Source organism: Bubalus kerabau, chromosome 6 (genome assembly GCF_029407905.1).
Source record: "Bubalus kerabau isolate K-KA32 ecotype Philippines breed swamp buffalo chromosome 6, PCC_UOA_SB_1v2, whole genome shotgun sequence".
Lineage (NCBI taxonomy): Eukaryota > Metazoa > Chordata > Mammalia > Artiodactyla > Bovidae > Bubalus > Bubalus kerabau.
The window spans coordinates 67,073,862-67,100,080 of NC_073629.1; the positions used below are offsets into that span (position 1 = coordinate 67,073,862).

The 26,219-nt window shown below is 40.9% G+C and overlaps 1 protein-coding gene and 1 long non-coding RNA gene across 12 annotated transcripts in view; one reads left to right on the forward strand and one right to left on the reverse strand.

The window, feature by feature from the left end:
- GIPC2 (GIPC PDZ domain containing family member 2) overlaps window positions 1-23,765 on the reverse strand; it is a 100,444-nt gene extending 76,679 nt beyond the window's left edge. The window contains exons 1-2 of one of the 11 annotated variants that reach the window (XM_055585373.1): window positions 23,366-23,471; window positions 18,021-18,196 (exon numbers count right to left, since the gene is read on the reverse strand). In XM_055585373.1, the coding sequence (XP_055441348.1) occupies window positions 18,021-18,110 (90 nt within the window). In that variant the 5' untranslated portion in view covers window positions 18,111-18,196; window positions 23,366-23,471. Of the gene's footprint in view, window positions 1-62; window positions 186-17,703; window positions 17,839-18,020; window positions 18,197-18,579; window positions 18,857-22,930; window positions 23,281-23,365 lie in introns of those variants that run through there. The other 10 variants (XM_055585374.1, XM_055585370.1, XM_055585369.1 and 7 more) reach the window with 10 other exon arrangements.
- On the forward strand, window positions 674-1,845 carry LOC129655232 (uncharacterized). Its single transcript, XR_008715840.1, has 3 exons — window positions 674-819; window positions 1,249-1,363; window positions 1,657-1,845. It is a non-coding gene; the product is annotated as an uncharacterized LOC129655232 (long non-coding RNA).
- Window positions 23,766-26,219: the final 2,454 nt, after the last annotated feature.

Here is a 26,219-nt window from a genome sequence, read left to right on the forward strand (position 1 = left end):
TAATACTATTACTTCATCTTCTATACACCTATCAAATTTTATACATTTCTTGTGGAACTTACCATGTGCTGCTTTGTAAACTTCTGGTAGGTAGGAATTCATCTTATTGTCATATTTGTCTTACTGCATGCCTGTCACTGATTTATAGGAGAGACAGCTTAAGGCAAGGAGAAAGCCACGGCCCTCTGGGGACAGATGGAGAGCCTTAAATTGTTATTGTGCTGGACATCAATATCTACAGTACCCGTTCCCCTGCCCTGTCAATGAAATGCCCTTTCATTCCCCATTTTAAGCCATATGGTAACTTGGGGACGAGTGACCCCACCCTCGGTACCATCAGAAATGACTCATGATTAGGTTTAAATCAGTTAATGACTAATTTATAATCCAACTTAGGCCAGTGAGATACAAAGAAGAGGGACTTTCCTGGTGGTTCAGTAGCTAAGACTCTATACTCCCAGGGCAGGCTGCCTGGGTTTGATCCCTGGTCACAGAACTAGATCTCACATGCTGCAACTAAAGATAGAAGATCCCATATGTCGAAACTAAGACTCAGGGCAGCCAAACAAATAAAATTATTTTTAAAAGATACAAGAAAGGATTTGTTAAGATTTCTGGGGAAGGATTCTTCTTCTCCACAGAAGCTCCTAGAAAGGTATCTCTCCCGCTCTGATGTGACTAACTGCAGCTGTCACTTCAACATTAGAAGACTGACCCTGGGGACAAAGCACATGCAGAAGGTAGAGCCTCTAGATCCCGTCTCACCTGAAGACATTCAGTAATGGACACTGGAAGCTGTTACCCGCTTCCCCTCCTAAGGTAATATTCAGATAGTGAAGTGCTTCCCTGGTAGCTCAGTCAGTAAAGAATCCGCCTGCAGTGCAGGAGACCCGGGTTTGACCCCTGGGTCAAGAAGATCCCCTGGAGAAGGAAATAGCAAAACACTCCAGTATCCTTGCCTGGAAAATCCCATGGACAGAGGAGCCTGGTGAGTTGCAGTCCGTGGGTTACAAAGAGTTGGACATGACTGAGTGACTTCACTTTTACACCTTCTATGTGTTTTGGAGGAAAATTCACCTCCTCCGTTACAGACATAAGGCTCAAACTAGTAAAGCAGTGACAGGAGTAAGCATGTGGCCCAATCCTGGCCAACAGGACGTGGGAGGAAGTCCAGGAAGCTTCAGAGAAGTATCTTTTCATTCCTAAGAAGCAAACACAGTAAGACAACCATCCCCTCTGCCCCTGTAGGTACCCTTACCTGTATGTGATCTAGGACCTTCCACCACCACCTTACTACTAACTGAGGAAGAGATCAACACCAAGAAAGGCAAAGATTTAGAGTGAACCTAGGTCCTTGACATTGGTGAGTTGCTCTGATAACCAGCTCTGGCAACCACAATACCTCTTGTAAGTAAAACAAGTTGTCTTAGGCAGTTTAACTAGCTCTGTGCTACTTGTAGCTGAAAAAATCCTATCTGATATACAGTCCTATCCCAGAAGCCAATAATTTCACCAACCAATTCCGGGCTAACAGATTTCTAACTGATAGAATTAGTTTTTAATATAAATTTATTTTAATTGGGGGTATTTTTTGTGTCTTCATAACTCACAGAGGGCTTTTTTGTTTTGTTTTTGACCTCACCACACCACTTGTAGGACCTCAGTTTCCCAACCAGGGACTGAACCTGGGCCAAGGCATTGAAAGCACAAATTCCTAACCACTAGACTACAGGATCTCCTTGTAATTCACAGTTTAAAAGTTCTTTCTACCTATCTCATTTTATCCTTAAAAAAAAAAAAAAAAAAAGAGGTAACTCTGAGGTCTATGGTGAATTGTGTTTCCTTTAATACATAGAAGTGTTATGCATTGAAGTGTTATGTAATTGTTATGAATTGAAGTGTTATGCAATGAAATGCTAGGCATTGAAGTGTTATGCATTCTTATCCCATAATTTCATATCCTCTCAAAAATTTCAGGCACAAAGTAAAGCCTTCCCTTACTCCAATACCAGCAAAACAGATATCTAGAAAGGAGCTATGTTATACTTGGAATGGTTATGAAAAAGAAAGAAAAAAATAGAAGTAAACAAAAGAAGGAAACAGTGGGTTAAGGGGTAAAAGACCCACATCTAGTCCCAATTCTGTACTCCCACGAGTTCAGTCATTTGACCTTCTTGGTCTTCATGGACATCCTGGCATTAGGAAAGCTTGGTCAACATCACACAGCTATTACTAAAACTCAGTAAGAGAGTATACATAAAAGTGCTTCTAAAGGTTATTATCAGTATTATCCCTGGAATACAGGTGCTCCTTGAATAATATTTACACCTACGTTTGACAGCTTCTTAAATTGCATTATTTTTCCTGAAAATTAGATTTGCTCCTTTTTAATGTCATAACCAAGATGGATTTCATTTTCTCCCATAAATTACAGTATCCTTCAACTTTTTTTGTTGAGTGTAACTTATGACCATTTGTTTACCATGCTTTTATATTTCAATTGCTTTTTCAGTTCTTATCACATGGTTATGATTATTTACCCTAGAAACTCAATATGGCTAGGATGATAAGAGTCTGAACTACTGTATAGAGCCATTAATATAAAATAATATTACTTTTTCTCTGGTGGTGCCATTATATATTCCATAAGTATGTCTTGTGAATACATTTAAATAAATCATTTGCCATTAGTGTTTCAAAAGATATTCTGGCCCACAAACAGATCACAAATCTCTCCAGAAACACATCAGATTCATTTTTAAAACTCCAGGAAGTCCATTTCCAACTTTTTGTTTAATGCCTTCCTTAAACAGGAACTGAGTTGGCCCAAGATTCCACATGTTCCAAAATCTCTGGAATAAATTATGGGCTTATATGGCTCGCATTACAATATTTGGGAATGTGATTTTAAACATAAGCAACTAAAACAGCTACCTCCTGTGATTATCTAAAATAACAGTGTTACCAAATACTTTAATACAACTACTTTCCTACATCTCAATTCTAACAAGAACCTTGCTAACTCTTTATATTTTTCTAAAATAAGCATTATAGAAATATCAGCCAATGTCATTACAGAAAATAAAGATGAGAAAGTACATAATAATACTAAACCTAGTAATTAACCATACTTTCATCCGGAGTTAATACCACCATCTTTGTACACAAGAAAACCACTTGGATTATGTTTTCTTTGTTAATGACTAAGGTTCTATCTGGGCTGTTCTCAGATAGAACTACTTAGGCTATTATCTAAACCTCACAGACTTTTTCTCAAAAAGAGAAAAAAGACTGTATTTCCATCTAGTCAATTGCCTTTAAAATAGCAGGAATTAAAAACAACCTGAAACTAAGAATAATTATTGAGTAAAAAAGATAACCCACTTATCCTGAGTGCTTGAATAAAAGAAACTATAGCCAGGTTAGTGACAGAATTATATTACTCAAAACTCTCTCCAAAAACTGAGTGTCTTATTCTACATGATTCCCCAAAATATTTGGTAGATGTGTTGTATCAAGGAACTTCTAGAACTCAAACAATTCTTCAATGACATTCATGACTGGGACACCTGCCCATCCCTCTAAGCTCTACACAGTTTGGAGACTGGCTCCCAGCTCTAGTAGACCACTGTAAAAGTGAAAGAACTGGGAAGATAAAGGTCTGGAAGAACAAAGTAAATAAAAATTAAGATCTCAGAAACACTAACTGATCACTTATGTGTACCAGGCATTTCCACATACTACCTCATTTAATCCTATGACAATTCTATGTGAGAGGCATAAAATGAGATGAGATTTTTATCTCATGAGAACATAGGATATGAGAACATAAATATTTAGAGAGATAAGAACAGATGAGAACATAAATATTTTACAGATGAGAATATAAATATTTAGAGAGATAAAAACAGTTTGTGATTAAGTAGTATTTGGTGCACATGTAACTTCAGCCCTGGTTATCCAACCCTAAGCTCTTTCCCCTACAATATTGCCTCTCTCATACCTAATATCTGCACAGAGAGATCCAAGTTACTGATCACTTCCTAAAGCATTAGCTCAGCTAATCCATTAGCTCAGAGCATCAGGTCAGGAGTGCAGGCATCACTACACCCTATGCAGAAGGAAAAAAAAAAAAAGCTCAACACCCCTTATATGATTTGTCTAAAGTCACATAGCTAGTGAATGACAGAGTCAAAACTGGAATTCAGACTTTTGTGCTTTTTCTAAGCCATGATACCATAGCTGTGATGCAAATATAAATTTAGCTTTAAACCTAAAACTCCTAAAAGGCAGAGACTACAAAGTTTTTGCTCTACATGGAGCCAAATACACTGTTTATTTAATAAACCACCCACTTCTTTAAAAGAGTTAAGGAACTAACCTGATGGTCCAGTGGCTAAAACTCCATGCCCCCAATTCAGGGGGCTTGGGGTTAGATCCCTGGTCATGGAACTAGATCCTACATGCTGCAACTAAGACTTGGTGCAGCCAAATAAATAAATATATTTTTTAATTTTTTAAAAAAATGAGTTAAGGTAGCTTACAAAAAGGAGCTTTTGTAATTGGATTTTAAAAATCAAATGTATTAAAAAATAAAATATCAATCAAAATATTGATATTAACCACCTAATATATTTGATTAATATCAAAATACTAATACAGGGAATTCCCTGGTGGTCCAGTGGCTAAGACTCCACTCTTCCAGTGCAGAGGGCCCAGGTTCAATTGCTGATCAGGGAACTGATAGGTTCTGCAGGCCGCAACCAAAGATTCTGCATGCTACAACTAACACCCAACACAGACAAATAATTTTTTTTAATATTAATACATTGTTTGACTTAATATGTCATTTTAAATTATTTCTTCCAGTTTATTTTAAAACTGACCATAACCCAAAGAAATGATGTAATTAAATGGATATTTAAGATCTGTTATTTTCTCAGTATAACACATGTAATAAATTTCTAAAGATTTGTTTTTTTAATATATATCATTTTATAAATATGATATCTTTGCCTTCACCTTGACAATGGCTACAGTCATCTAGAAAAAAGTTTCAGTTTCTCAAAGATATAAAATTGGCAACAAGACAGATATTTAGAAACCTGATACTGTATGCTCTATTTTAGACCTTCATAAGGATATTGTACAAAGCCCTGCCTCGAACTATGTAGAACTTTCTATAAATGATTCACTTCTAAATTAGCTGTCCTGGGTCAGCAGTGGCTTCTTAAATAAAAGGTGATTCATTCTTTGTACTGTTCTTTCCCTGGTACAACCACTGTTTTTCCCCATTTTTTTTAATGGACAAAATAATGTGACAAAAATAATTTTATTCCCTACCCCCCAAAAAAGGAAAATCAAGTCACATGTTTTAATCTATGAAATGACTTCCCAGAGTAACCAAACATTTTACTTTGTTAATGAAATCTAATCAAAGCAACTATGTTATCAAAGAAAGTCTTTGATAATCTCAAACCAATTCTTGAAACATATGAAAAGGTTAAAAGAATAGCAGTAAGTTTTAGTCTAGCCTTTGTGGATATTACATAGACACTAAAGCAACGAGTAAGATAAATCAAACATGGATAGCTATATATATCTATCCTCTTCCACAATATGCTTCAGGTCAGAGGAGATATCTGAGCTTTAGCCTAGTATAATAATGCTGTAAGGTTAGGTGCCAATTTGAAAGACATCATAAATCACCAATATTCCCCATGTCAGGTGCTGTCTCAAATTTTCCAGGTTTCTAAACCACTTATCCTCTTAAACGCTTCCTCTTGTTTGACACTTAAGATGCAAGAGAACCTCAAATGGGAAGGAGAAACTATAACGAGATGTTTTACATCCAAGAATGTAGCAGTTTGTGAGCCATTAAATTATATTAGTAAAGAGACCTATGACTAAACTTTCCAGTTTACTAAATATACAAACATGAATTAAAAAAAAAAAAAAAAGCTATTTGATCCCCAACAGGTCCTTAAACAAAATTTTGAAATTTGTTTGGCAAAATGCTCATGTATTACCACATTCATATTAACCAGGAAGCAGACTTGTAACACTTACAATGAACTATCTATGAGGTATGTGATATTTCAAAACCCAAGGGAATTAATTCCCTGGCAGTCCAGTGGTTAGGACTCTGTATGTTCACTGCTGAGGGCCCGGGTTCAATTGCTGGTCAGGGGACTAAAAGACCACAAGCCCTGCGGCATGGCCAAACAAAAACAAAACAAAAAACCCATCCAAATAAATCATGGAAAACTGGGAAGTAAGCATGGGGAGCCACCAGGGGTCAAAACAGAGTGATGAGGGGATATGATCCTGACGGAAAGAGATGAGCGCTTTATGAAGAAAATGGGCCATGCAAGAAACTGTAAACATCTTGAGAAGAGAGAAAAATTGCAATTGGTTTTTATTCTAAACTAGGACACCTGAAAGACATTAGAAAAATATCAGAGTGACAGGGCAAGAGGAGACAAAGGAAAATGTACTATGGGGTTCCCTCGATGAGAGGTGACTAAGGGCTGGGGTGAGGGAGTGGAGGCAACTTACTGACCACCTTAGACCCTTATTCATTAGAAGGCTTGAGATGCACAGAAAACCTCACCCATGGGTAGGGCCAGTGAGATGCAAGGGAGAGTGTGTGAAGATTCTTCTAGGCTTGGGTTGCTCAATTTTGAGCCACCTCCCACCCCACGGGTAGACAGCGCCAAGAAGAGAGACTGGGAAGACATGGAGAGGAGCTGCCAGGAATAGAATCCTGTCATAGCATTGGAGACACTTAGTCACAACCCCGGCTAGAGCCTCTCACCTTTGCTCCAGAGTTGTTTATGACCCGCTCCCACCCCACCCCCTCACGAACCAGCTTCTTCCCACCCTCTGCTGGCCAACATTCCTGCCCTTCCTGCCCGTGGGACTCCTGGGACTGGGGTAGAGGGAGGAGTTAGAGAAGAGGGGAGGAGGACCCCGCAGGGCCAGGAAGCTTCCCGAAGAAGCTGGCAGGCTGCTGCAGGGTTCCGTCCTCAACTCCCAAGAATGTGTCAGCAGGCCAGAGCCAGGACAGGCAGTACCAGTGTCTCCTGGCTTCAAGCTTAGTGCTGACACTGTACCTTCACTACCTGCTTCTATTTTTATCCCTACACCCTCCTCTCCCCACACCGTCCCCAAATCCCTACCATTCAAAACCTTCCTTACTGCCCAGGAAACTGGCTTAACTTGTGGGTGCTTAGTTAGCAAATGTACAATAAACTTTCTCACGTCACCTTTTTTTTTTCCTTTTCTATAATTAGAGGGACTCTGAGTCCTAGTTTATCCCTGTTGTCCCAGAGTAATTATTAATACCTTCCTTTTCACTCTGTGAAGTGTCTGGGTAGGAAATATAAGTTCCCTAGCCATCTGTTTATAATACTTCTTCTATTAAGCTGATCAAATAAGCACGCTTCCTTTTCAGGATGATAAGACCAGACAACATGAGATAAAAGGAAAAACATGTGATTTGCATGTTGAAGTAAGGTAATGGTAGAGTTCTTCCTCTATCCTTTAGCACCTAAGTAATCTTACCCAGAAACTTCTTGGAAGTCAGTGTCCATGATTGAAGCACAATTAAGATTCTATGAGTCTTAACAAACATGGAGAGAGTTGAAAATGAGCTCTAAGTGTTCTGTGGCAAAAGAGAGTAGAATAATTTAGAATTTCACGCTGAGGAAAATTCTGTCACAGGTATATCTAGAGATATGACAAAAAGAAATATGGGTATTCCTACAGAGTTATTTTTGGCTCAAGAGAAATAAGCATCGATAATGCAATGCAAAATAATTCTGAATAAATTAATATATTTAATATTTCAAGTTTAACTGAGATTTTTGTTGACTGAAATAGTTTATTAGGTTTACACTAAGCTTCATTGAAGAAGCCCTTCTCACAAGAGTCCACGTTAGTTGCCGTAACATAGAATTCCATACTGAGATAGCTTAGTTTGAGGATCATGTATAGAGACAAACTTTTAAATTTGCTTTCCACACTTTCTGGGATTAGGCAAAAAGTAGGAGAATGAAACTGTACAGGTCTAGAATAGAAAAATTAAAAGGAAAAAATTACAAAAGATTAGTCAAAAATTGCCTAAAAAGCATCTTTTTTGAGGAAAAGAAGGAATAAGAACTAACATTTATTGAATCATTGTTCTAGATACCTAATATGCTATTTCATTCAGTTCTAACAACACTCCTATAAGGCAGACATTATTTGTATATTTTCCGGGTTCGATTCCATTACTCAATTTTCCAGGTGAGAAAATTGAAGCTCCTCGGTGGCATCTCTAGGCACCAAACTCAGGGCACACCATCCTACCCAGAAAGCACCTCCCCATTAGACTGACCTAAAGCATTGTGGTCATGCCACCCTGAGTATCTATCACAGGATCCTACAAGCCTGTGAAATAGCCACAGCAGATATGTAGCTTTGAGCTATTGCAAAAGCTTGGAATCTCACAAATTTAACTATCCATGTTTCACTCCATATAATTACAGTCCTATAAGACTGATCCTAAAACTAAAAATGTAAAACAGGAGGCCTTTCTACTGTTTCTCCCTTCCTGTTGCTTTCCCATTTTGCCCACCGCCCCCTCCTTTACTGCCTAGCTTCACCGCACAGAGCAAGTGCTCAACCTCAAGCAAACTGGCATAAAGCAATGTTGCCAGTGGGTGGGTGAGGTGATACTGGAAAACTGTTTGAAATGTTGTGGGAGCTTTTTTGGTTGTTACAATGATGATGTGACACCACTGGCAGTGGGAGAGGTAGAGGATGAGGTAAGGATACTGCATGAACTCTAATCTCAGAGAGCTTCAGCTCAGTGAAGAGCTGTTTGGCATTCTGCATGATTTTCTCTCTCTCTTTTTTTTTTTTCTTTTTGGCTGTGCTGAGTCTTAGTTGCATGCAGGATCTAGTTCCCTGACCAGGGATTGAACCAGGGCCCCCTGCATTGGGAGTACAGAGTCTTAGCTACTGAACCAGCAGGGAAGTCCCCTGCATGATTTTCAAATGTCCTACTAGAGATTCATGTCGGGAAGAGAATATATACATAATGATTAAAACCTAGATCCTCTGTGTTACAGATAAAGTAGGCTTTGTTATGAGTTTTCCTGGACTGCAATTGCCACGTAAACCAAAGAAAGCCTTTCTTATTTGCATAGAACCTTATCAAGAGTTGTTCATCTCAGAAAGTCAAGTCACTGTGTCCATATTATTTGAATTTAACATAAAACATATCAGCTGCTCCTATTATTGTTAAATAGTTCTACGAATATCTACAAATATTTAAGAGAGCAAAAGATAAGATAGAATCAAAATATTCCTGTCTTATTTCTATTGTTCTATTCTTTTTAAATTAATCACTGCAGATGGTGACTGCAGCCATGAAATTAAAAGACGCTTACTCCTTGGAAGGAAAGTTATGACCAACCTAGATAGCATATTCAAAAGCAGAGACATTACTTTGCCAACAAAGGTCCATCTAATCAAGGCTATGGTTTTCCCTGTGGTCATGTATGGATGTGAGAGTTGGACTGTGAAGAAGGCTGAGCGCCGAAGAATTGATGCTTTTGCAATGTGGTGTTGGAGAAGACTCCTGAGAGTCCCTCGGACTGCAAGGAGATCCAACCAGTCCATTCTGAAGGAGATCAGCCCTGGGATTTCTTTGGAAGGAATGATGCTAAAGCTGAAACTCCAGTACTTTGGCCACCTAATGCAAAGAGTTGACTCATCAGAAAAGACTCTGATGCTGGGAGGGATTGGAGGCAGGAGGAGAAGGGGACGACAGAGGATGAGATGGCTGGATGGCATCACTGACTCGATGGACGTGAGTCTGAGTGAACTCCAGGAGTTGGTGATGGACAGCGAGGCCTGGCGTGCTGCAATTCATGAGGTCGCAAAGAATCGGACACGACTGAGTGACTGAACTGAACTAAACTGATTAGCTATTAAGTATAGATACAAGCAACTGACTGCTTCATTATGTCTTCTAAGATAGTTTTCCCAAGTATTTGCATTGAAATCCATATTTGTTTCTAGTATTACTGTTAAGGAATATATTAATTTTTAAAGTTTTATATACATAGGTAGATGTTATTGTTTAAATATTTATTTCAGGATAAGTAAAAGTGATGCCGCAAAATATTTGTTATTACAGGGGAACTTTGGGTCCAATAAGGTTAAGAACCACTTGTATAAAGGAAAGAGCATGAGCTGGGAGTTTGACAAACATAAGATAAACGATATCTCTTTGGACTACATGATATGAGTAGTTTATTTTTGTTTTGAGCTACCATTGCCTCATCTATCAATCACAGTCATTTCCGGGAGTGCTGTTAAGAACTGCTATTTCAGACTAAATAGCACAGGTTAAGTAGTAATGATAGGTGTTCAACAATAACTCCCATCTCAATGCTCAAGCTGTGCTTCCCTCCCCCACTTAGCTTTACAAAAAGGCAGGAAAATTAAGATAGGAAGCAGGAAGTATAAAGAACACAAAAGGAGAAAGGGAGTAACAAATCATGACCAGTACCTAATACTTAACTATACCCAGAACACATTGTTAGTATCAGATGTGAGAAGGTTCAAGTTACATTCTGGCCCTAGATCAAGTTACATTCTGGCCCTAGATCATGAAGAACAGGTTGTTAATGCCAATCACACAAACACTACTACTTAATGCAATATATGGCTATGCAAATTGTTCTAAGAATGGATACAGAATTATCATTTCTTCAATCTTGTTACTGTGTATCCCTGTAAGACCACTTAAAGTTAACACTGTAACTTAAGAACCTGTGACTTTTACAGACTGAGATACAGATCCTAGATTTTAGCCTTTTTTTTTTTTTTTTTTAAGGTTGGAACTTTTCCTCTATGTGTGCTTTGATTATCTCCATGGAGATTTTTATACAATAGCAGATGCACTTTCTGGAGTGCTAGTGTTCTTGAGCCTCTTAGCCACTACTAACTGGATCCAAATACATCCCTAAAAGGCAAATATTCTATCACTGACAAGATCTAAGATCCTTTCTACCCTTTCACTTATCTATAGAAGCCATAGGACCTCCCTGGTATTAGCCATGTCCAAGCTTCAACTTTCTACTCCACATTTTAATCACCAAAACTTCAGAGTACTCAGTACACCCCAAACAGAAAAGCTAGAGTTTCTAAGACAGTGAGAAAAAAAAGCAGTTTTTGGATCACAATACAGAGAAACAGTGACAGTCATCCATTCTCAGTTGGCTTTCTCGTTTCTTTACCTTGGCAAGTATCTAGCCCAAAAGTATTTGCTAGTTGCTTTATTGAATAAATAGTTTCAAGGAACACCTTTAGATGTACACCAAAATTCACAGAAGCATTAATTACAATTGCCAAAAAATGGAAACAACCTAAATGTGAATAGACAAAGGTGGTGTGGTATATACATACAGTGGAATACTACTCAGCCATAAAGAAAAAAATTTTGCCACTTCAGCAACATGGATAGACCTGGAGAGTATTACACTAAGTGAAACAAGTCAGACAGAAAAAAAGAAATGCTATATGATATCACCTATATGTGGACTCTAAAAAAAGTACAACAAACTAGTTAATAAAGAACAACAAAAAAAGAACAGGCTTACAGATATAGAGAACAAACTAGTAGTTACCTGTAGAGAGAGGGAAGGAGGGAGAGAAAGAGAGGGATAGGGGACTAAGAGGTATAAACTACTATATATAAAAAATAATCTACAAGGATACATTGTAAAACACCAGGAATATAGCCAATATTTTATAATAACTAAAAATGGAATATATCTTAAAAATTGTGAATCACTGTGTTGTATACCTGAAACATAATGCTATGCATCAACTCTACTTCAATTTTTTTAAAAAATGAATACCTCTGGTTATGTCAGGTGATAGGGGTTTATCATAAGGAGACACAGGGAAGCAAAAGTACAGGAAATATTTTCAGAAAACAGGCTTCTTAGAAATTACTAAAAATTGGCTCATTGCCATTAAAGACACACTCTCAGCTCTCCTGACATGAATGACACTCTGATGGCCCTCTGTGACCCTGAAAAGACTGCAATGACTCTTATCATCTCCAGGCTTCAGTGTCAGGTCCACTTTTTTGCTTCTGCTACTACCAACTGTACAGAACAGATATACTGTATGCTCCTAATTTGGTTAAAAGTAGAAAGGAGGTTTACATCCACACAGATATGCATTTACTTTCACACACATACTTATAAATTCACAAATTTTATTTTTCTATAAAGATGGTCAAAAAAGTGGCCAAGCCAGATGCTTCTGGGGAAAAAGGACTAGGGAACTATGGTTCCCACTCCCCCCTCCTCACCAAAAAAAAAGTGGATACCCTTTCCACTAAGTGCATATATTATTTTTTCAATTAAATTAACAATTGGTTTTAAATAACATTTACTATATAGCTCCACTGTGGACTTCTGCTTCAGAGAGTTATTTCTGCTTGGAGATTTAGTGAATGAATAAAACAAAACCACAGAAACCATTTTCCTTTGGTGGCCTTTGGTCAAACATAGATATGCTCATTAACTGCTGCTGCTGCTGCTAAGTCACTTCAATCATGGCCGACTCTGTGCAACCCATAGACGGCAGCCCACCAGGCTCCCCCGTCCTTGGGATTCTCCAGGCAAGAACACTGGAGTGGGTTACCATTTCCTTCTCCAGTGCATGAAAGTGAAAAGTGAAAGTGAAGTCGCTCAGTCGTGTCCAACTCTTAGCAACCCCATGGACTGGAGCCCACCAGGCTCCTCCATCCATGGGATTCTCCAGGCAAGAGTACTGCAGTGGGATGCCACTGCCTTCTCAGGCTCATTAACTAACAGCCAACAAATGGAAGGGAAGGTAGGTTATAATTAATAACACTGAAGAGGAGGTCAAGAGATGAGACAGGCTGGATTAGGAATATATCTTATATATTGATTATAGCCGGAGAAGGCAATGGCACCCCACTCCAGTACTCTTGCCTGGAAAATCCCATGGATGGAGAAGCCTGGTAGGCTGCAGTCCATGGGGTCGCTAAGAGTCAGACACGACTGAGCAACTTCGCTTTCACTTTTCACTTTCCTGCATTGAAGAAGGAAATGGCAACCCACTCCAGTGTTCTTGCCTGGAGAATCCCAGGGATGGGGAGCCTGGTGGCTGCCATCTGTGGGGTCACACAGAGTCAGACACGACTGAAGTGACTTAGCATAGCATAGCATAGCATTGATTATAGCTCTCATGTTTATATATAAAAAGTTTTGAGGTAACTACAAAAGAATTTGTGTGATACCACAATCCCAAATGTCTAAGAAACATATTTGATGTCACAAAAGCAGAAAATGTCTTAGCTCCTAAAATTTTATTTCAATTCATATTACTGTACCTTACTGAATCAGATACATGGCATTCTATTTCCCAAGATTTCTACTGAGTTTAAAACACTTCATCTTGGTTACCAAAGAGGAAAGACAGAAGGAGAGAGAGGGATAAATTAGGAGTTTGGGTTTAACATACACACACTACTATATATAAAATAATCAATAAGAACCTATGTATAACATAGGGACTTCTATTCAATACTTTGTGATAACCTATATTGGAAAATAATCTGAAAAAGAAAAGATACATATACACATATAACTAAATTGGGCTTCGCAGGCGGCACAGCGGTAAAGAATCCACCTGCCAATGCAGAAGATGCAAGAGACGCAGGTTTGATTCCTGGATCAGGAAGATCCCCTGAAGTAGGAAATGGCAACCCACTCCAGTATTCTAGCCTGGAAAATGCCATGGACAGGGGAGCCTGGTAAGCTATAGTCCATAGGGTTACAAAGAGTCACACATAACTGAGCACGCATGCACACACTCCTCTGTAAAAACCTTGCCTCTGACTCCTGTTGGCAGAGCACTCCCTAACCCCTCCTGGTTTTTGCTGCTGCCCAAATCAATTTTTGTTCAAATATACTCAATTTTAATAAGGCTCAGTTTATCTTTTAACAGAGTAAATGGGGAAAGAATCACGGTATTTTTCCAGGTAAAGGGAAGAATAGACAAAAGTCAGAGAACTAAGAATAGTCTCACGTTCTGTACAAGCCATGGAAGATATCTGCAACACCCCTAAATCAAGAAGTCTTGGGCTACATATTCTCCCCAGTGTCCTCTCCAACACGACTCTTTATCTGCTGTTCATCTGCCTTTGTACTACAGGACCTACACTGGACCAGAGACGAGCACTGATCGACAGGCCACCTTTGCCCCACCTGTCCTGTACCCTGACCCACCAACAGAAATTCATTCTCAAGCAGTTCAAGTTTGAGACAGAGTGGGACACAAATACAGAGACCAAAACTCAAAGACACAAAGAGGAGGCAATAAGGGCCTTAAAGGAGCAAAATCAAAGGATGAGAGGACAGTCAAGAACAGAGTAAGAGGGACTTCCCTGCTGGCGCAGTGGATAAGAATCTGCCTGCCAATGTGGGAGACATGTGTTCGATCCCTGGTCCAGGAAGATTCCAAATGCCACAGAGCAACTAAGCTTGTGCACCACAACTACTGAGGCCCCTCACCTCAACTATGAAGCCGGAGTGCTACAACTACTGAAGCCCATGCACCTAAATCCTGTGCTCAGCAACAAGAGAAGCCCTGCGATGAGAAGTCCTCACACCACAACAAAGAGTAGCCCACACACGCCACAACTAGAGAAAGCCTGTGCAAAGCGACAAAGACCCAGCACAGCCAAAACAGATAAAAAGTAGATCAATCAATAAATAAAATTAAAAATAAAAGAGTAAGAAGTAGGGAGAGAGTGGCAGAGAGGGAAGGTAAAGGACTTGCTCTTGGTTTCCCAGAGTCTAAAGTTACTGCTTTCACTCAGACAAGCATGAGTGATATTCCAGCAGTCTACAGAACCGGACTGTCCAGCTACAGAGGTGATTCTGGGCTTTCTCACCTCCCTGTATGTCCTAACCAATACATGCACATTGTCCAAGGTAACCTGAGTGTGTCCATCTCTTACCACATGCATTCAGGATGTCTGGAGGGGTGGGTGCAGGGGAGGGATGGCAAAGGGGCCACCATCTGTCTGTGAGGTAGCAGAGGCTTGGGGAGGGGTTCAGACTTGATTCTACTGTTGTTTACACACCTACTTCAGAGGATCTCCAAAACACAGAGCAACAATCTTAAATCCATTTCTTATCCTCCTCATAGCAACGAGGTCTATAGGACAGTCTGGTGAGAGTAACTTCCCACTTTTCAAAATGAGTTACAGCTCTTGTCGGGGGGCGGAGGGGGCGGGGGTTGTTTCTTTGATTTTGCTTGCATTCTTCATATAAAACCAAGGCTGATGCTCAATAGGCATAGTGAGCACACATAATGATTGTAGTATATTTAGAACTTCTCAGATAGTACTGCGCAGTTCCAGAAAATACCATCCTATTTGACTTAAACAAAACTTTATGAAGAAAACACAGCAAATGAATAGTCAGTTGTGTTTCAACTTGATAAAACACCAGCCAGGGATCATTCCTCTGCTAAAAAACAGTTGAGTTATTCTTATTGCCTACAGAATAAAACCTATACACCTTTAAGGACGTTTGTAATCTCACTACTGTCTACATCTTCAGCTTCATCTCCTACTGGATTCATCATCTATTTTTTTAAATTTTTATTGGGGTGTAGTTGATTTACAATGGCACCCCACTCCAGTACTCTTGCCTGGAAAATCCCATGGACGGAGGAGCCTGGTAGGCTGCAGTCCATGGGGTCGCTAGGAGTCAGACACGACTGAGCGACTTCACTTTCACTTTTCACTTTCATGCATTGGAGAAGGCAATGGCAACCCACTCCAGTGTTCTTGCCTGGAGAATCCCAGGGACAGGGGATCCTGGTGGGCTGCCGTCTCTGGGATCACACAGAGTCGGACACGACTGAAGCGACTTAGCAGCAGTTGATTTACAATGTTGTGTTAGTTCCAGGTGTACAGCAAAATGAATCTGTTCAACATATACATATATCTTTCAACATCTACTTTTATTTATTAAACTTTAATGGAGCATCTAAGCCATCTAGCAACTCTGAAAATGAGATTTTAAGGAAAAAAATCCTCCCAGCCCTCAGTAAGAGATAGGGAAGTAACTAAATGTGCTAATGCTATGTTAAAATATGCAGTTGTGGGTATTAAACATGGCTAGGTTGACAGATTCACAAAGAAGGCTTCTTCGAGGAGGTGACAGTTGAGACTCAAGAGGTGAGTAGGAGCTATCAGAACAAAAAAGAGAGAACATCAAGAGAAAAGGCACAGAGGACTTAAACAGTTAAACATTCTGGATTTAAAAGGTTGTTAGGACATGAGACTTAAGCACACATGAAGCAGGACTCTAGACAGGCAGGCCAGACTAGAAAACATGTGGCTGGTGGGGGTTATTTGTAAGTGCCATGGTCTGAATGCTTATCTTCCCTCCCCTAAAATTCAAATGTTGAAATCCTAGTGTCAATGGGTGGGGTTTTTGGGTGTTGCTCAAATTATGAGGGTGGAGCTGTCATAAATGGGATTAGTGCCTAATCACAGAGGCTCCAGAGAGATCCTTAGCCCTTTTCACCAAGTGAAGACACAGAAGGAAGGTGCTGGTGATGAACTAGGAAACTGAGCCTTCAGAGGTAACCATACTGGCACCTTGATTCCCAGCCTCCAGAATTGTGAGTAATAAGTTTTTGGTTTTTTATAAGCTACCCAGTTGGTGTTACTTTTTTATAGCAGCCTGAAAGGAATAAGACAGTAACTGGGAGCCCTGTGGTTTTTTCAGACTGGTATAATCAGAGCATCAATATTAAAATAGAGGATGGGTGTGGGACAGTTCCTGGCAGTCCAATGGTTAAGACCCCCACTTCCAGTGCAAGGGCAAGGGTTCAATCCCTGGTCAGGGAACTAAGATCCTACACACTGCGTGGCATGACCAAAAAAACTTTTAAAAGAAAAAGATAAAGGATGGGTGGGATCAGGGAAATCATATTCAGGGTGCCCCTTTAGAATCTGTGTTGTAATAGACCACTGTCAATGCGTTCCAGTCACAAGCCACCAGGAATGCTCATTTCTAGTTTACTGTCCCTTGCAACAAAGGAGACAGCACACCATGGAGAACTGTGGGGAGAGTCTGAGTAGGAGGGTATTAGAAAAGATTTGGGCTTGTGTCAGGTGATGTTAGGGAAGCGTGGACTTGCTGTCAGGAAGTGGTGCCAAATCTATGACTCAATATCCTAGTAAACTTATTAAAAGGTGGGAAAAAAATGTCAAAAGTAAAGCTGTGGTTGGTAAAAGGAGCTTCAGTCGATTAGTCAAGGCAAGGGGATGTCTGATTATTTTTGTGGTATGGACAATGTTTGCATTTTTGTCTCTGTTCAGACATGATTACAGAGTAGTCTTACTTCTGTCTGACCCATCACAGTCACAGAATGGTCCCGTCTGATGCTGATGTTCTATGAAATTATCATGTCCAACATGAAACCATCATGACCTGCCTGTGAGCGTCAGGTCTACTCCCAGATATCAGGAACTGACTTTCTCTTTCTCACACTCTTTCTGCTCAGTGTTGTTGGGCTTGCTTCATAATCCTCAGATCTCAATGATAAAGTGCACACCAAACTCCCAATTCCTTCATTTACCTGTGTTTTTACTGTTTTTCCTAGGAGAGCAGCATACAAGTCAATGAGCCCCATTTTGTTCTCTCTTCCTAGATTTCTCATATGGGAACCAGAAAGACATTGTTCAACTTGCCAGTTATCTGCACTGCTGGGAAATGATCAAGTTTGCATCACTGTTCACAGTCTCCAGAAAGTGCCACAATGACAGAATATTGACTTCCACAGGGGCTCAGGGCTGGTGTCAGCAAGTTGAGAAAAGCAAGCAGTTTCAGTTTCTGGAAGGTTTCACGAGACAGCACCCCATACACTGTAACTTACTTAGGAAGCATTCTACTTACCAACAGAGATTCCAGCTTTGCAGTTTCTGGAATTTGTGGACACGTAAACATTGGATCCAAGTCATTTTTACTTAGCTTCTCAGTCTTCATACTTCACCCTCTTACTACTCCCCAGTGAAGATATGAGTGATGCTCCTCATGCCTAACCCCCTCAAAGACTAGTTTCTTTCCTCACACTATAGTATTAAAAAAAAAAAAAATTAACACATACATAAGATACCAGTATTGTAATCAGTACTAAAGCTTTATGCTAAAGATTCAGGATTTTAAATGCCATATTTTCATGAAGAATCTTTTACTCAACATATTTTGAACTCCAACAATGTTTCAGGTACAATTCTAGGCCCTTGTGGGCTGCATCAGAAAACAAAATAGACAAAATTCTTTGTGGAACTTATACTCTAGTATATGGGAGAGAAAAAGACAAGTTAAATATATATAGGATGTTAGTATCAATGGAGGAAATTAAGTGCTGAAGGGAACAGGAGGTGCTATAACTTAGGTGTTTTGTTCCCTCTTTTTTTAGGGGTACTGTAATTTTAAATGGAATGATCAGTACCAGTCTCAGTGAGAAGGCAATGTTAGAGCCGACTTAAGGAAGAGCATTCTGAGAATTCTCTGGTGGTCCACTGGTTAGGACTCTGAGCTTTCACTGCTGAGGGTGCAGGTTTGATCCTTGGTCAAGGAACTAGGATCCCTCAAACTGGGTGGTATCTGGCCAAAAAAAAAAAACAAAAAACAAAAAAAGAAGAGCATTCTGCTAAGGAGGGATAGCTTCTGGGAAAGATGCACAAGCCCTAAGGCTCTAGAGTTTAAGGACTAGCCAGGAGGCCATACTGGGTGGAGCATAAAGAACAGTGATGACAGAGTGGCCCCAGGGCCTGTAACCATCATTGGATGTTGACTTTTGCTCTAAGTAAGATGAGGAGCTATCAGTCTTGAACAGAGAAATGAGATATGAAATGTTATCTCACTGGAGATGGCAACTTTTGAGTTTTGTTATAAAGGAGAAATGGGGTAATAGTGTGGAGGGTGGGGAGCAGGTGACAAGAAAAAGTTTGTTTCATTTTTTTTTAAAGACAAATAGCATGATTGCATGTTGAATATACAACTTGAAATTAAAAATCACAATTTTTGCCTTATCTGCTTCCCAAGTACCTTGTTGTATTTGACTGCTTATTGAGAGACAAGGGGCCGTATTTGCTTGACCCATTCAATCAGCAAATTATTTAGTAGTTACATCACATACAAACTAATATAACTAAATCAAAGTTAATCATTTCAGAAATCTTTAGAGGTTTCAGTTTCTGGATATGTAAAGTATCTAACAAAATTTATTTCTTAATAGCTTTCAAATTCACTCTTTTCCTGCAATCTTTCCACATAATAGAGAATTAAGAAAACACATCAAGACACAAACTGCTTCTCAAACAATTACAGTGGTTCAGATAATCAAAATGCCCTTCAACAAGTTTTATGACCACAGCTCAAGAGCGTAGTGACCAACTCAAATGAATCCTGAATATTTTAAAAGATGGTGTTAAACTTTTTGTAAGACTGTCCCCATATTTATGAGTTAACTGTTCTTTTAGATGAGATTTTTTTTTCCCTTTACTGAATTGCTCATTTAGCTGTTTAGAAAAATGATATCAGCTGTAAGAGTTTTTTTTGCATAATTGGCCATCTGTTTCAAGGTAATGATTACAGACTGCACCCTGCAAGCAACCCATAGCTTTCGTTAGCTTCCTCCTTCAGGAACCAGGAAATAGGTGAAATCCATAATTATCAGATTCACAACAGCCTCTTTCAGAGGCAGTAAGTATTTTTGTGGTTGAGTCTGAGGCTTTTCTTGAAAAGATCATTTGCTTAAAAAAGAAGTTTTGCTGGTTTGTATTTGGAATTCAAATGAAGTTACTGAGAATCCCATGGCTGCTACGTAGTCAACTTGGAACCAGGAAACATTTCGAATCCCAGCTCCACCCCACGCCAGTCCCGTGACTCTAGGCAAGCTGCTTGGCTTCTCAGAGCCTCACTTGGCTCAATGGCAAAATGAAAAGAATCTTGCCTCAGTGCAATGGCAAGGATGGGATGACCACCATGTAGACTTACACGCCTGGCACAGCCAGGGGCACATTATAGACTCCCAGTAAATCCACCTGGATCTGCTACACCTGCCATCAGGTCAGGCCAAAGCCTTCCCTTTCTTCCTTAGCAGAGAAAGTACAGCTCTTCAGACAGTGCCATTTGTATCCTTAGAGCCACCTCTCTAGAGAAAAGGCAGGACTTCTGAGATAATCATATAAAAGGGAGAAATTTTTTGTTTGGGGGGTTTTCCTCCCCACTGACATCTCAAGTTTATACCACTATTCTTCTTGCTGGGAGGATGGGATGACAAATGGATCTCACTGGTGTGCATTTTATTTTAATAAATTACTTGTTTCAAAAGTAACTACTGAGGACTTTCCTGATGGTCCAATGGTTAAGAATTCACCTGCCAATGCAGGAGACATGAATTCCATCCCTGTTCCAGAAAGATCCCACATGCCACGGGCCAACTAAACTCATGTGCTGCAATTATTGAGCCCATGCACTGCAACTACTGAAGCCCACAGCTTGAGCCCATGCCCTGCAACAAGAGAAGCCACTACAATGAGAAGCCCATGCACCACAACTAGAGAGTAGCCCCCGCTCACCACAACTAGATAAAGTCATGTGCAGCAATGAAGACCCAGCACAGCCAAAAATTAACTATTTTAAAAAGTAACTATCGAAATACTCTGACATATACTATGATGATGCATATACTTAATCCTCAATATACTTAACTCTTTTTAATCCAAATGGAAAACCTGCATTAACATTGTTTATATACATAAATATACTAACATATGGGGCTTCCCTCATAGCTCAGATGCAAGGCAGGAGACCTGGTTTCGATCCCTGGGTCGGGAAGGTCCTCTGGAGAAGGAAATGGCAACCCACTCCAGTATTCTTGCCTGGGACATCCCATGGACAGAGGAGCCTAGCAAGCTATAGCCCATGGGGTCACAAAGAGTCAGACACAACTTAATGACAAAACAACAACAACATACTAAGATATATGCCTAGGGTTACAAAAATTTATGAACTTTGATAAAACACATCAAAATACCCACTGTTTGTCTTGAAATTCTAATGCAAGTCAGCACATTGGAAACCAAAAATGCTGAACATGGTTGTCAAGCTATTACTGAGACACCCTGGAAAACATGGGAAGCAATATAGCAATATAACCTCATGGAATTTGGAGCCAGGAAAAACCCTGATTTTAGAGACTTCCCTGGAGGTCCAGTGGTTGATTTCACGCTTCTGCTGCAGGAGGCATGGGTTCAATCCCTGGTCAGGAAACTAAGATCCTACATGCCTTGAAGGGCAGCCAAAAAAACAACCTCACAAACACATGTAATTTGAAACACAAATGAAACACAAATTCTGAAAATTTTCTAAACCTCAAAGCATTAATTTTCTATCTATGAACAGAGCTAATAATAATACTTCTCAGGTATTAAGTGGAATGAGTAAAGTCATGCATCTTGAGCTCAAAATAATAACACATTATGATGACAAAGACTTAATGCAAAGTAAATAAATCTGGAGTCCCTAGTTACAGCAGAGAAGTTTAAAGTTGTCAATTAAGAATGCTAACAGGCTCACTTAGCTTAGAACCCGGAAGATCCAAGTTTAAATAATGGCCCAGCCTTTTTGTTACTAGTTATGTGACCGTGGCCAAAGGCCAGTCACATTTTACCTCAGCCCCCTCATTTAATTGTTAAGTATTAATGATATTAATAGTTACTATATATAAAGCACTGACCATATGCCAACGCAATCTGATGTTTATCTATGTGCTCCAGTCTTCACAATAACCCTTCAAGCTAGAGGCTCTTACCTCTATTTTACAAATGGCTGAAATTGAGAGAAATTAAATTTGTTCAAAGCCACCCAGCTAGTAACTGGTAGAACCTAGATCCACAGCCTGGTTTATCAGTCTCCAAATCCTGTACTTAACTACCCAAATGACCTACCTCTCCTAGGGAAAATCAAAGAACATTACTCCTGCAAGAGTACTTTGTGAACTGAAACATCACAGAATGGGCTTGTGATTTGCCTGCCCCTCAGTGCCTGGGAACCCTGAAAGGTTAGCTTCAATCTCTTTCATCTCATCTTGGAATTTTGTCTTTACCTCAATTTCACTTGAGCCGATCTGATAAACAACATTAAAGGACAGCCAGCCAAAGACAGTTCTAGGTACTCCCAAGAGTTCAGGGCAACAAAGTGTTAGTCGCTCGGTTTGTGTCTGATTCTTTGCGACCCCATGGACCGTAGCCCGTTAGGCTTCTCTGTCCATGGAATTCTCCAGGCAAGAATACTGGAGTGAGTAGCCAGTCCCTTCTCCTGGGGATCTTTGCCACCCAGGGATGAACCCAGATCTCCTGCATTGCAGGTAGATTTTTTACCCCCTAAGCTACCAGGGAGGTCTTCAGGGCCTCAAGACCTTGTGCTTCTCCTTGAAATATGGACAAAATACTTTCTTGGACTAACTCCTCACACCTGCATTTGCAGTTAGCTTGTTAAGTATAAAAAGTCACATAAATGTCTCCTGAAACTAGCTATAACAAACTCCAGTTCCTGGCACACATGCCATCAATCTAATTAAGGCAAATTTCAGTCCCCTTTCAAGGATACGGTGTCAAATGTAGAGCTCGCCCCTCTGAAATTTCTGTCAACTAGTCCCTTGCAGTTCAGTATAACTTTCTTAGTTATCCACCCTTGGAATAATAATCTTCTTGGAAACACCAAAGTGTTGGTGCTGGACATGACATATGAGGGACAAAGTGGGGCTCAGTTTGGCATCACCTAGAAGGCATCACCTAGTTTGGCATCACCTAGCCCCTCAATCCTGGAGATTCTCAGCGTGGCCATCTCACCCCAGCAGAGGAAGCAGGAGGGCAAGGTCCAGATGAAGTGAAGGGTGTTAATTTACCAACCAGATCTCGACGCTGGAAAGCTGCTGAAGCTGCTGAATCTGGGGCTACTAGAGCCTATTCATTTGCATGAGGAAGAAAGGTCGTCCCGCGTTTCCCAGAAGCCACATTGAGCCTGGAGAACGTGACTCTCTCCGGTCCTGGGACTGCCGTTTTCCCTTCCCAGTAAAACAATCTGGCTGCCCCTGGGGCGCTCACGAGGGACCCCCACGAGGGACCCCATCCCTCTTTCTACCTCGGAATCGGGGAAGCGCAGCCGGAGCCAATTTAAGCCTGCGCAGCAGGGGTGGGAGATGCTGAGCCCCAGCGCCCGGCCCTTACCTCCGACGGAGGGATCTCAAACACGCCCGCGATCTTGTCATAGAGCTCCTGGATACTGGAGAAATTCTCCACTCTGCCCGTGGCGCTTCCGTGGGCCAGCTGCGTGTGGAAAACCAGCCTGCGGGCGGGCGCCGGAGGGCTGGGCAGGCTGCGGACAGCCGCATCCGTATGCTCGCCCTCCACCAGTCGGGAGGTCTCCTTGGTGTTGAATTTCTTTTTTCTCCGCAGCCCCAGGGGCATCTTGCCTGGCCGAGGGCGGCGGCCCACCTGCGCTGCCAGCGGGCTGCTGCCTCCTTGGCCGGCCCCCTGGACTTTGTGCCCAGCGGCCCGCCCGCTCGAGGCAGGTGCAGCCTGGGCTGGGCCAATAGCAGAGGGCCTCCGGCCGGGCCCCGTCTGGTCAGGGCCCCCTCCTCCACTGGGGGCTCCACTGGGAGGAGCTGCACCTGCAGGCGGAGCGGCCACTAGCCCTCTGGAGGGATCTGCGAGAAGAAAAGTTGGACCTCAGGATAGGGAATGTTGCCTGCCTTTCCAGTTCTACAAAGATCAAGCCATCAGCCTCTGCTGCTGACCCTACCCCTATCCCGCGCCCTGAGGGGAATTCAGGATGCGGAAACAAGGAAGCATTCTGTGCTTTGGAGAGTGTCCCTAGATAGTTAAGATGCATATCTTAAGGAATAATTTCAGTGAACCCAGACTCTTTCATCTTCTCTTACATAGGAAAATTCTACAGTCATTAACTTGAAATGTCTGTTCTTTGTGATTGGCAGTAATCTTTTGATATTCCAGTACATGTTTTTATCCAACAGAAACACTCATATATCCTGGCTCCTCCCTTACCTCTTCTAAGCAGTTTCTCAGAGCTATCTGAGAGGCTGTCTACTCAGCTAAAGTAAGGTCCTCAAGTGAAACTTAACTCGAAACTTCTAGGTTGTGCATGTTCTTCAGTTGATAACCCACTCCCTCATCTCATCTCCTAGCTTCTTTTCCCTCTTTAAAAAATAAAAAAATTTGGCTCAATTTCTATAAAAGGCTTAGGATGCTGATTCTACAGAGCACCACATCTTAGGATATAACATGATGGCCCTTCTGGTGACAGTCATAAACGTGTGGTAGGGGCTCACATGTTTGTGGCCGGGCCACATGCTTTCATGTCTGTACACAGAAGATAAGAATTTAAGTGGAAGACAATCTCCATCTTTTTTCTCTGTACCATTGGAGAAGGCAATGGCAACTCACTCTAGTACTCTTGCCTGGAAAATCCCATGGACGGAGGAGCCTGCTAGGCTACAGTCCATGGGGTTGCAAAGAATCAGACACCTGAGGGACTTCACTTTCACTTTTCACTTTCGTGCATTGGAGAAGGAAATGGCAACCCACCCCAGCATTCTTGTCTGGAGAATCCCAGGGACAGAGGAGACTGGTGGGCTGCCGTCTATGGGGTCGCACTGACGCAACTTAGCAGCAGCAGCAGCATATACCCTGCAAGGCAGAATTGGAAGGAAAAGTTTTGAGATTAGTACCGCATTAGATTTTTTTTTTTTTTTTTTGTTGGAGAAGACTCTTTTTTTTTTTTTTTTTTTTCTTTTTTTTTTTTTTTAATTTTATTTTATTTTTAAACTTTACATAACTGTATTAGATTTGCCAAATATCAAAATGAATCCGCCACAGGTATACATGTGTTTATAGTCACATACCCTCAGCTGACCCCTCAACAACTCTCAGTAATCCTTGTTACTTTTTCCTGGGTACCTTTCTCTCACCAGTTTCCCTGGTGGCTCAGATGGTGAAGCGTCTGCCTGCAATGTGGGAGACCCGGCTTCGATCCCTGGGTCAGGAAGATCCCCTGGGGAAGGAAATGGCAACCCATTCCAGTACTGTTGCCTGGAAAATTCCATGGATGGAGGAGCCTGGTAGGCTACAGTCCATGGGGTTGCAAAGAGTTGGACACGACTGAGTGACTTCACTTTCACTTTCTCTCCCAAATGTTCAGCACTCTACCTAAGTGATTTCTCCACCTCTGCCCTCCTTGATCTCTGCAGAAAACCCTGTTTCATTCTACAGAGGAAACTGAGGCCATTCAGTGTGACTCCTGAACTTCCTTAATTCCCAACCCCTTGTCTGTAACTCCACTCACCTCCTTTCTCCAAACTCTGAAGAAATCTCTTCTTTTTACTTCACCCTGGTTCTGATCTCTTCATTCCTCAAGGGTCTCTATGCTTAAGCTACCAGCTGACTCTTGTTTCTCCTCCCCACTCGGTGCCACCCACTGATGGTCAAAAGCCCAAATATTTCACATTGTTTTCAAGTCCTCCACACCTCCACCCCTGCAGTCACCTCTACATTTTCACAACCAAGCAAAACAGCCTTAAATTATTAGCTGCATTTCCTCAATTCCTCTTTGCTCTTAGACTCGCTGTGATCAGACTTTACCCCCACGTGTCACTGAAATTGCTCTTACTATGGTCAGCATTTAGTCATCAGATATGATAAACACTTCTCGGTCTTTATCTTACTTCAACTTTTGGAGTATCTGACTGCATTGACCACCTTTATTCTTAAATCATGCCTCTGTTTTGGATTCTGTCTACTGAAATAAAAATGTACAATATGGGAGTTCTGAGTTTCTGTTTTATTTGGAGATTTACTAAGGACTGAAGAGTACCAAAGAATTGATGCTTTCAAACTGTGGTCCTGGAGAAGATTCTCAAGAGCTCAGTTGGACAGCAAGGAGATCTAACCAGTTAATCCTAAAGGAAATAAACCCTGAATATTCATTGCAAGGACTGATGCTGAAACTGAAACTTCAATACTTTGACCACTTCAATACTTTTCAATACTTTGATGTGGCTGACTC